The sequence below is a fragment of the Stomoxys calcitrans genome, chromosome 3, assembly GCF_963082655.1.
Source record: "Stomoxys calcitrans chromosome 3, idStoCalc2.1, whole genome shotgun sequence".
Classification (NCBI taxonomy): domain Eukaryota; kingdom Metazoa; phylum Arthropoda; class Insecta; order Diptera; family Muscidae; genus Stomoxys; species Stomoxys calcitrans.
The window spans coordinates 189,157,437-189,169,936 of record NC_081554.1 but is presented as its reverse complement, the minus strand read 5'-3'; the positions used below and the strand labels follow the sequence as shown (position 1 = coordinate 189,169,936).

At 37.4% G+C, this 12,500-nt stretch overlaps 2 protein-coding genes across 2 annotated transcripts in view; both read right to left on the bottom strand.

Moving 5' to 3' along the window:
• Positions 1-7,564, bottom strand: part of LOC106082045 (uncharacterized) — a 9,773-nt gene extending 2,209 nt beyond the window's left edge. The window contains exon 1 of the mRNA XM_013244352.2: positions 7,327-7,564. Within this exon, the coding sequence (XP_013099806.1) occupies positions 7,327-7,426 (100 nt within the window). The 5' untranslated portion in view covers positions 7,427-7,564. The remainder of the gene's footprint in view (positions 1-7,326) is intronic.
• Positions 7,565-11,084: 3,520 nt separating this feature from the next.
• LOC106082081 (uncharacterized) overlaps positions 11,085-12,500 on the bottom strand; it is an 11,165-nt gene continuing 9,749 nt past the window's right edge. Inside the window, exons 6-8 of the mRNA XM_059365745.1 lie at positions 11,601-11,978; positions 11,378-11,524; positions 11,085-11,303 (exon numbers count right to left, since the gene is read on the bottom strand). Coding sequence (XP_059221728.1) covers positions 11,149-11,303; positions 11,378-11,524; positions 11,601-11,978 — 680 coding nt within the window. The 3' untranslated portion in view covers positions 11,085-11,148. The remainder of the gene's footprint in view (positions 11,304-11,377; positions 11,525-11,600; positions 11,979-12,500) is intronic.

Below are 12,500 nucleotides of genomic sequence, written 5' to 3'. Positions count from 1 at the left end.
TGTTCGCATATCCAAAAAAACGACAGACGGAATGTCAGCACAGTAGTCCGTCCGTAGTTTTTATTTGTAACTAAGGTGGAGATCGCATTTGTTAGGGAGTGCATCTGATTTAGCTGAAATTTTACATAATGACGCCTACTAAAACCTGCAACATACATGACAAGAATGGTTGTAAAAGGTTGATTTCGCTGAAAATTTGCACAGCCTTCAACATACGTGCCTAATATGGACTGAATTGCTTAATAACCTGATATAGCTCCCATATAAACGGATCCCTGGATTTGATTTCTCCCATTTGGCTGATATTTTGCGCAATGACTTCTACAACGGTCTCCAACATCAAACCAAATACGGCCTGAATCGGTCCATAGCCTGATATAACTTCAATGGCATAACAATTCTTATCCATTATTCCTTGCCAGAGAAAAGCCAGCCGCTTAAAATTTGGCACAAATACTTCCAATAAGTGTCAGATTGGATTGTAAATGGGCCATATCGGTCCATGTTTTGATATAGCTCCCATATAAACCGCTCTCCCCATTATTCTTCTTTAACCTCTAAAGTGAGACCTTATTATACGATTTTGCCAAAATTTTGTATTCATACTTCTTCTATGATATTCAACAGATATGCCAAGCATAGTTCAAATCCATAGATCCAAAATCTTATATAGCTCCAATATAAACCAATCTCCAAATTATAGCTCTTGATTCCCTAGAGGGCATAATTCACGTCTGATTTGGCTGAAATTTTGCACAGTGACTTTTGCGACTGCGACTTCCAACATATGTACTAAGTATGGAACGAATATAGCGCCCAGCTAAATCGTTCTTTCGATTGCAGTTCTTGACCCCTAGAGGACGCAGTTCTTATCTAGTTTGATTGAAACTTCTCCTTTTGATTGCAGTTCTTGAGCCGCTGGATGGTGCTATTATTATCCGATTGGCCTGAAACTTTGTATAGCTCCCATATAAACCAATCTCTTGAGTAAATTTTCTTGAACCCCTAGAGGTCGCAGTTGTTGGTTCATTTGGCTTAAATTTTGCACAATGGCTTTTCTTATGACCTCCAACATACGTGCTTAGTATGGCTGGAATTGGTCTTAGTCCTATTATAGCTCCCATCTAAACGGTTCATTCGATTGCAGATCTCGTGATTTGGTTGAAATTTCGCACAACGATTTCTCCTATGACGTTCAATATACGTGTCAAATATTATCTGAATTGGTCTAAAACCTGATGTAGTTCCCATATAAACCGATCTCCCGATTTGACTTCTTGAGCCTCTCGAGGGCGCAAATATTATTCGATTTATACAACAGATGTGTCGAGTATGGTCCGAATCTTCCAAAAATCTGATAAAGCTCCCATATAAACCAATCTCCCGATTGCATTTCCTGAGCCCATAGAGGGCGCAATTCTTGTTTGATTTGGTTCAAAATTTGGCACAATTACTTCTTCTATGACCTCCAATATCCAACAGATGTGTCAAGTATGGTCCGAATCTTTCAAAAATCTGATATAGCTCTCATATAAACCCATCTCCCGATTGCATTTCTTGATCCCATAGAGGGCGTAGTTCTTGTTTGATTTGGTTCAAAATTTGGCACAATTACTCCTTCTATGACCTCCAATATCCGCGCTAAGTATGGCTTAAATTGATCCACATCCTCCCATATAAACCGACCTCCCGATTGCACTGCTTGAACCCTAAGAAATATGCCTGTTCCCGAGGCAGACGAAGGTGGGCCAATTTAACGCACCACGTTTCCGCAATAAGACGATTTCGATATCTGACAAGGTCAAATACTTAGGTGTGATCTTGGACAGGAAACTGAATTGGAAGTGTCACATTCAGGAACGTACTGAGAAGGCTCACAGATGTTGGAGACTATATAAACGGGCCGTAAGCTAGTAATGGGGCCTGGATCTGAGGATAGTCCACTGGCTCTACAGCACCGTGATTAGACCAATACTTACTTACGCTTCAGTAGTTTGGTGGACAGCTATGGAGAAAATGCTACATAAGGACCATACAACAGGTTCAGAGAATATGTTGTCTTGGCATAGGCGGAACGATGAAGACCACGCCCACTAGAGCACTGGAGACTATTCTAATTATCCGACCCATTGACATACAGATTAAGTGTGAGGCAGCCACTGCGGCTATGAAACTTAAGGCGATGGGAGAATGGATTGAGGATGGGAGCAGCTCATACCACCGCGGTATAATCGAGGCGACGATAGGAAACCTGGAAGGAAGGGAAGAGGTTTCCGATCGGATACGTGAGATGAACCTTGAAGTCGAGTGCGAGGCACTGCTGCCATCGGCACAGTCTTGGATTGACGAAACCCTAGTATTACCATCTGGAAGATCATATTACACGGATGGATCACAGCTAGAGGACAGAGTGGGCCTGGGGGTTTACATTGAGAACCCAGGCACTGAGATCTGTTTTAGACTGCCTGACCATAATACGTTCCTGCAGGCGATCACGGAATGCGTGAAGTGGTGTGGCTATAACTCCAGGACGTCGAGTGTGAACATCTTTACCGACAGTAAAATTGCCATAAGGGCAATAACAACCAGGGCGCTAAGGTCACGAACAGTCTTGCAGTATAAGATGGAGATTAACGTCTTCTCTGATAGTGACACAATCCGCATCGTTTGGGTGCCGGGCCATAACGGAGTAAGGGAAAATGAAAGGGCACACCATTTGGCGGTGAAGACCAGAGGACTGCCGGCAATAAACTTGATTAACCGAAGCCTTTCGGGTCGACGCAGTCCGAGTTAAGGGAGGGGGCGACGAATGCACATGCAAAATTGTGGAACAGTGAAACGGTCGGTAGGACGGCGAAAATCCTATGGGGTGATCCAGATCGTGAGAAGACGAGGCTATTACTGAAAGGAAGTAAGAAGGAGGTCAGTATAGCTTTTGGTATCATAACAGGACACATAGGACTACGAGCTCACTTATATAAAATCTGTGCGGAAAGTGATATCATGTGTAGGGCATGAGGGGAAGATGATGAGACCTTGTAGCATTTCCTTTGTCATTGCCCGGCTCTTGCGTCTAACAGATAATGGCGCTTAGACGGGGACACAATGCCAGACATGAACCAACTTGGAAGTGGCATGGAAAACGATTAAGGATTTTGTTAGTAGCACGGAATTCCTAACGCAGAATTATCTTTTTAGAGGTTACTTTATAGTTTTTAGAGCGCACAACAAGCCGATTACTGTCTTAGGTGCATGTTCATAGTGGCATGGGCGGATTAATAACTGCACCCTCTTTTCAACCTGACCTAAGTATCTGCGCGAAATTTCAAGCTGTTAGCTTTACGCGTTCGACCACTCTCGCGATTTCGACAGGCGGACGAACGGACGGACTAGATCGCCTCAGAGTGTCGAAATGATCTAGAATATACAAACTTTATGGGGTCTTAGACGAATATTTCGGGATGTTACAAACGGAAAGACTAGATTATTATACCCCCATCTTATTGTGGTGGATATAAAAAAGTTTACTTTGTAAAAGTTCGTTCACATTTAGACATGTCGACGCATTACAAAATTATTTTGAAATCATTTGTTATTGCAATTCACAGCAGTCTGGACATAAAAACAATGACAATTGACGTGTTAAAGTTCCTCCCCAAAAATATACCCTTTAAACAAGTTGTGGAAAATTCGCTGATAAATATCGCATATTTCACACGCAATGCAGAAAAAAACCAAAGATCTAAGACATGAATGCATTTTGGTACCTGAGACTCCATAAAGTATATGGTGATCGTCTCGACATTCTGAGTCGATCTAGCCATGGCCACCCGTCCATTCGTCAATGAAAATCACGATAACGGACGAACGCCTAATGATTGCCACTTGAAATTTTGGTGAACGTCTCGACATTCTGAGTCGATCTAGCCATGGCCGCCCGTCCATTCGTCAATGAAAATCACGATAACGGTCGAACGCCTAAAGATTGTCACTTAATATTTTGCACAGATACTTCTTATTGCATTTGCATGTGGAGGTGACCATCCTCCATAAAGCTCCTGTAAGCGCACGCTAGCTCGCAGCTAAGCTTCTCGTGACAATGGTGAATATCACACAGGTCAGACCTGAAAGTTCCAGACTGTATGGTGCTAACAATTATCCCGTGCCTGGTCGTTGGGGATTACAAATTGGCCATATCGGTTCAGATTTGGACATATCCCCCATTTTGGACTTCTTGAGCTTCTTTTGAATTTTTGAGAACCTAGAAACCTTAAGTTTCATCCAATTTGGCTGAAAATCGGCGCAAGGACTTCTGTTATTATTTTCAACATCTGTGCTATATATGCTTGGAATTCGTTCACAAACTGATATAAATCTCATACAGATTAAACCCCAATGTTGACTTCTCAGTCTCAATCTGAAGCCTCAATCAATATTCGATTTAATTGATAATAAAATAGTTCATACACAAACTGTGTTAATAAGGGGACATTTTTAGCGAAATCCATGCTGGTGGTTACCCAAGATTCATTACAGCCGATTTTAGGGCATTTTTACTGGTAATATATCATTCATTATTAGCAAAGTCATTCAGTTTGGTACATGTAATTATTTGTTTACATTTCACAGCATTTAAAACTGAAACAATTAATTAAATCATTTTGCAACTCATTGCTATTTACACCAAAAGTTTAATATTAAACAATGGATAGACTTAATTAAAGGTTTAGTTACATTCATATCGCCCTTTATTATCGCTACAATGTTGTCAACAAGGAAAAAACGTTACAAAATCAAATTATAACACAAACGCACTTTGTCTAGAATGTTATTCTTAGCAATTAGTCATTTTGTTGTTAGATAATATAAACAGATTTGTATAAATAGAAAACTAGTAATTTTATTAATAAAATTGACTATCATTAAAAAGTTGCTTTTAAATGATGGGCGATTATGATTGACGAAATAATTATGTGCAAAAAATTATTTTTTAAAAAACAAACATGTTTTACCTGTTTTGTTGTCTTACTGAACAAGGGGGCTTTATGAACAAAACAAAAGACTTAAGACACACACGTGCAATGTATCTCGTTTTTTTTCTTTGTCATATTCTAGGAAGTAAAAACAATAACAAGAGATAGTATTAATCTTTACTTCTTTTTTTACACCCAGCACTATAGGATGGGGGGTGGGGTCTTCTAATGTAATAATTTCTCTAGTACAACCTCGAATCTTGATTAATCTATGAACCCATTAGGTATATACATATATGCTTGATCTTTTTGAAAATCTAAGAATATCCAATCCCCAAGGTCATTGGTCATAGGTCCCATATAATCTAATCATTTCGATGGTAAAACTAAGATTCTTGATTGATCTGCGAACCCATAAAGTATATATAGTTTTGATCTTTTTGAAATACTAAGTCGATCTAGCAATATCCATCGGTTGGGGCCTATGAATGTCCAATCCCCAATGACCTACATTAATAAGAAGAATTTATGCCAAATTTTCCAGTGGCTAGCTTTACGCATTCGACCGCTATTGCGTTTTCCACAGACAGATGGGCGGGTCTGTGGAAATCGTCGAAAGCGTACAGCTAGCCACTTAAAAATTTGGCATAAATTCTTCTTATTAATGTAGGTCATTGGGGATTGGACATTCATAGGCCCCATTTAAAGTGGTGCTTCGATTTGACTTTTAAGCCCCTAGAAGCAGCAATTATTATACGATTTGGCTGAAACTTAGCTGGAAGGGTTTTTTACGACTTTCAACAACGGTGCCAAGTACGCCCAAATCGCTATATAACCTAACATTGCTCCCATATAAACCGATCACCCAAATTGACATCTTGTTCACCTGTAAATCGCAATTAATGTCTGATTTATCTTACATTTTGAACAACTTCCAAAATCCATTGCAAATATGGTCTTAATAGGTCTTTAACCTGATACAGCTCCCATATAAATTTATCTCCCGATTTGGATCTTCTTACTTCTTATTCATATCGAATCGTTCGCTTGTTATGATTTTCTAGGTTTTTTGAGTGGTACATTTTTGGCATCACTGGCAACTGGGCGACATCACTTCTTAAGGGAATTTTACAAGCGTCACAAGCATGACCACCATTTTTAAGGGATAACTATCTGTGAAATATTATCTTACCAGGATTCGGGGGTTTAGCATTATAGGGGATTGCTAAGCGAAGAACCCCATGACGACCATATTTTATGCTTTATTTAACCCAAATATTCGGCAAACAGGTCGCCATGCTTCAGAGAGACATCATCAAATTCGTTTATTTTATTTTGATTTGCCTACAGATAAACTACTTGCATTCTATTCAGGTCATATTTTCCTTGAAATTTGTTTGTATTACTTGAAACAAGTGGTTAATTTAATAGAAATTTGTTCGGATTTAGATATAGCTCCCATATATATGTATTTTCCGATTTTTCACTTTTAAAGCCTTTGCTAAAGCATTGTTCAACCTATCTTATCAAAAATTTGCACTACGATTTTTTCTGTAACTTCCACAATATGTCCGGATTTTTGGTCGACAGTCTACTTTTCAAACTTCCGTAACTTAACCTGCCTACCCAATGTGGTGTAGGGTATCAAATGTGGTGTAGGGTATCAAAAGGTCGGATTCGCCCGACTTTATTTGTTTATTTGCCGTCCTTATTTGTTTAAATTTATTTATTTGATTTTGTTTCTCCTTGGTTAAAGTTTTTTTCATTCTATACATGACATGTTATCCTTTTTCCAAATTTGGTTTTATCACTCGAAACAAAAGACTTAAGACACAAACATGTATTATATAATTCTTTATTTAGCGAAAGTCTCAGTCTGTCCTACACACTTGATATTGCTGCTATTTCTAAACGTTAGTATTTTAAATTGTTTTTTTTTCCTTGAAGCTGCATTTGATAGCATTTTTATTTTAGATATTGGTCATTCCCGAGGGACTAAAACACGCGAATATATGAATTGATACAAACAAAAAAGAAAACAATAACTTTTTTATCATAATTTCAAAATTTTAAATGTATGTTTTAACCATATTGAAGTGTTCAATTGTATATCCATTGATAAAAACAAAAGACTTAAGACACGAACTTTGTCTTGCAAAATTATACAACTTAATTTTTTTTTCTTTTTTTATATATCTGAGATCTTGTAGGCTATACAAATTGTCCACTCTCCAATATTTATTTATTTATTTTTTTAATTATTGATCTTTTGCAGTGCAATTTTATTTTTTTTAATTTTTGATCTTTTGTCAGTCTATTTATATCATATATTGAACAAAAAAATTCCACTCACGCAAGGCCGTCACATCTTTATAATCATTTGAAGGCGCTGAATACACTGACAAGGCATTGCAACCCACAATTAAAATTAGAATACTGATTTTTGTTAGCATTTTTTTAATAATCCCGTTTATTTGGTTTAAGCAAAACACAATATATACACAGGACTTTAGAGATCACCAAAAAGTTAAACGCATATAAACTTTCACCCCGTTTCGATCGCGACACGTTTTCATCTAAACTAACTGCCAACAACGGTCAAGGGGCTATTTATTCACATTTTCTGTTGGAACTATCATCAAAAGTAATAATAGAGCTAAAAATTGCAAACACAATGCTAGCAACAATGAAAGCCAAAGACAATGACAATTTGCCATATCAAAAAAAAAAAACCAAAACAAATGAGAAAAAATCAACCAAAGGCAAAACAAAAGTTCTAACGCAAATCAAATACGCTGTTAACTTAAATCATGATTAAAGTGTTTACTCGAACCTATGACCACCACCAAACTCTATGGGCATTGATAAGTAGCTAATTTTCAATTTGCCATTTGAAATTCCAGACAGTCGAACATGCTACCAAACAACCTGTGACAAATAGTATGTGATGGAAATTTTATTATAATTAAAAAAAGAAACAAAGAAAAAAACTAAAATAATAATTTGGGCACTTCATACATCACTAACCATAGTGTATAGCAAATAAACGAGAGTCAGTGATTTGAAACAATTGGTGGTAAGTGCTTCCTCAGCGGATGTAAGGCTATTATTCGCATTACCTTGCAAGGGGTGATAATGAATTTACGTGTGGTATTCAAGAAATACATTTCAATATGCTTATTTGGCAGAGAAGAAATTTTTAACAAATTTGGCGAAGAAGAAAATTTTTACAAAAATCATGATTACTTTACTTTTGTGCAGCTGGACGAACGAAACATTTATTTCCAAGCGCCTCCATCTTCTCCGCTGCCTCTCCAATCTCTCGTGCCCAGTTTAAAGATATCTTTCATTGCTAGATCTTTTCATCGCAGTCTTGGTCTTCCCCTTTTGCATATTCTATTAGGTTGCCTTCAAGAGATTTCTTAGCTGGAGCTACTTCATTCATTCTGACATGACCTAGCCAACAAAAGCATAGTTACGACAAAAATTTCTATGAAAAATAAGTTTGTACAACCACCATCATGGTTATTTGTATATCCAAATAAAGTAAATCACCATCGGACGAATTATTCTCACTGTTTGGCACCAAGGCCGTATATCAAGCGATCAATTTCTATGGCTGCTATGTATATGCATATGTGACCCTTTTTACACAATATTTGTCAGAGATATCGCAGATTTTTAGAGAACTCTCTTTTCTAAAAAAAAAAAAATTAAATCGGGAAACAACTTAGCCATTTATTGGCTTAAACCCTTAATTCTGGACCACATTGAGCACAGAATTTAATGAAGATCGATCTATATGGCTGGAGTCTGGAACTATACTATACAAAATTCGTAATTGAACATAGTTAATAAGTTTGCTAAAATAACTGTTTTTGTCTGTTAAACACAGGAAAGCAGACTTCTGTTTTAGCAAAAACGAGTCTGACATTTCGGACTGCAGTTAAAACTAACAAAATCTGTTGTTTCAACTACAAAATCAACTAAAATATTGAACACGTATTGCTGTTGAACAGGAAAACAATTCGTCCCCCTCCTCAACCAACACAAAGCTCGGGAGTTTTTCCCAATATGTAAGTTTCTCTGGCGCACCCTGTAAAAATGTGCTTAGCTCGGACAGGCCGAATTTTAGAAACCCACCGCCATGGCTTCTGCAAAAAAAAAAATTTCACATGTATGTACTCTACGTACCAAACTTCTGGCAAATCAGGCTCAGATTGAAACTTCTAGGAGACGTAGAAGTCTAATCGGGAGATCGATTTATATGAGAGCTAAATCAGATTATTGATCGATTTAAACCGTACTTTGAACAGTTGTTGAAAGTCAAATCGGCTAATAACTGCAGCTTCCAGGGGCTCAATAAATCAAATCGGTCGGTTTATATGGGAGCTACGTAAGGTTATTGTTCGATTTGGGCAGTACTTGGAATAGTTGTTGGAAGTTATAACAAAACACACAGTGCTATATTTCACTTAAGTCGGACGAAAGTTGCGACTTCCAGGTACTCAAGATATCAAATCGGGAGATCGGTTTATATGAGAGATTTATCAGGTTATGGGCAGATTTGAACTGTACTTGGCACAGTTATTGATAGTTATAACAAAACACTTCATGCAAAATTTTAACCAAATCGGATAACAATTGCGGCTTCCAGGGGCTCAAGATGTCAAATAGGGAGATTGGTTTATATGGGAGCTATATGAGGTTATTGACCAATTCAAGCCGCGCTTGGCAAGGTTGTTGAAAGTCGTAATAAAACACTCCGTGCAAAATTTCACCCAAATTTGATATAAACCAGGGGCTCAAGGTTAGGAGATTGGTTTGTATGGGAGCTATATCAGGTTATTGACCCATTAAAACTGTACTTGGCACAGTTGTTGAAAGTCATAATAAAACCTATCGGGCAAAATTTCAGCTACATTGGAATGCAATTGCGGCTAACAGGCGCTCAAGATATCAAATCGAGAGATCGGTTTATATTTAAGCTATTTGAGCTATATCCAAATCTGAACCTTATAGTCCATTTGCAATCCCCAACGACCTACATCAATAAGAAGTCTATATGCAAAATTTCGAGTGGTCAGTTTCGGAGGTTCGGACGAAGGGACATGGCTAGATCAACTTCCAGAAATCCCGAATATACATTAAACTGTATGGGGTAGCAGATCCATATTTCGAGGTGTTACAAATGGAATGACAATACCAACCTCTAACTATGGTGGTGGGTATACAAATAATATTTTAGAAGTATTTGTATACCAACCACCATATATTCATTTAGTCGAAATATCCATTTCCGTCCTTTCACTTTACTCTTAATGGCTATGACAAAACATTTGTCTCATTAGACGAACTTGGAATTGTAATTCCAGCGCCACGATCTTCTGCGCTTCTTTTAAAATCTCTGACATCAAGTTTCGAGATGTTTTTCACCACTTGGTCCCTCCATGAGGTTTTTGGTTGTTCCGGTTTGCGTGCGTTAACGTCATCGCCTTCAAAAGGCTTCTTAGGCAGATCTTCCTCATTCCTTATTCCTTATTGCTCATTCCTTATTCCTTATTCCTCACTCCTCATTCCTCATTCCTCATTTCTCATTCCTCATTCCTTATTCCTTATTCCTCATTCCTCATTCCTCATGCCTTATTCCTTATTCCTCATTCCTCATATCTCAATCCGCATTCCACATTCCACATTCCTCATTCCTCATTCCCCATTCCCCATGCCTCATTCCCCATTCCCCATGCCTCATTCCTCATTCCTAATTCCTAATTCCTCATTCCTTTGATTTGAACCCCATATGGTTACGATAGTTGGGGGCTTCTATAGATACTAGGACATTTTTATTTTTATATACGTAATTTACTCCCAAATACCATTCATTTATGCCCCATATAGCCATTGTCGCCTTATATGCACATTTGGTGGGTATGGGAGAGAGGGAAGTAGTGGGTAAGGGAGAGAGGGAAGAAGTGGGTTGGGCAGCAAGATCATATTTTTACAAAAATTTCTATGAAAACTTCCACTTTTTTCTAAATTTCATTACAATCAAAAAATTTGTATCAAACAAAAATTGTTAAATTTCTCTTTGGAAATAAAATAAAATAACTATTACATATACAACATTTAATTAGACATACATTAGTATTAAATTTTAAATTTAAAGTTTAATGTCCTATTTCTCAACCACCAATAAATTCCATGGCACATAGTCCAAAATATCATTGAAATATTTTAGTATGAAGGGTTCCCAAGAAGGCCGGGTACTTGAAACAAGAGATTGATAAGAACGGCGCCAATTCTCATTGGCCAAGTCCACAAGGGCATTATCTTAAAATAAAAATACAACAAATTTTTGTAGTAGTTTTCACAACCTTTGGCAAAAGAATACCAAAAAAACTCACTTAGATTTTCATCAGGTACCAAACCATTGGCATACACCTTCATATCGCCTATAGTGGGTTCACAATCCAATTTGGTGAGACGCAAATAACTTCGTCCATCTCGTTCATAAATTTCACCAGCACTGTCAATATTGGCCACAATATCGGCTAAGAATGGAAGAAAACAAGACATTTTTTTTTAATTTGGAGAAACCCTCTTTTAGATATGTATATAAACACTTACTCATACTGGCATTAAATTCACCCCTCGAGGACATCTTGTTATTGTTAACGAAAATGTTGGCCTTGTATGAACCCTCTGCCCTAAGATATGGTACCCGTATCACTGATTTATATTTGGTAATATTACCAAAGATTTTGAAATTAGTCTTTTCAATAACCGCATTGGTCACTCCAACAATTTTGAGATTTCTTACTGATGCCTTGCCACGGATAAGACTATTTTCAAATTGGACAGTTACCTTTGGCACAACAAGAGGATCTATGGGGATTATATGAAGTTCAGGTATGCCATCCTTGCTGAGTTTTAAGACATCCTGAAAAGCGCTTTGAACGCATTCACTGATATTGAGTTCTCTCTTGCAACCAGTGATACCTTTGGCTTGAAATACAAAAATAAAAAATTATTTATTTCAAGAAAAATTAAATAAATGAAAAAGTATTAACGAGCTAAATTCAGTCGGGCTGAATCCTGATAAATACCAACATCGATTCTACTAAGAATTAACACGATTTATTTTGAAGAAATCGTACATTTGAGGAATTAATATGACAAATTTTTATATTACCATACTGGACCTGGCCCGCTCCGCTGCGCCTTCTTTTACGTTATATGGAACTAAATTTTCCTTGGAATATTTATGTTCGACAATTAAAGAGATGTATGGGTACTCCATTCTTAAAATACTTTATTTCAGGCTGATATTCTCCTGATGTCTGATTTAGGGGTGTTTTCGGGGGTGAGGTGTTCCCCCAGACACTTGGCCCTCAAAAAATATCAGCATCGTGCTCTTCTCTCTAATACCATTTATTTAAAACCCATATTGCCATTGGTTTTTAGGGGGAGTTTACAGGATGAGGCGTCCCCCAAACACATGGTTCCAAAATTGGTTATCAAATTCTT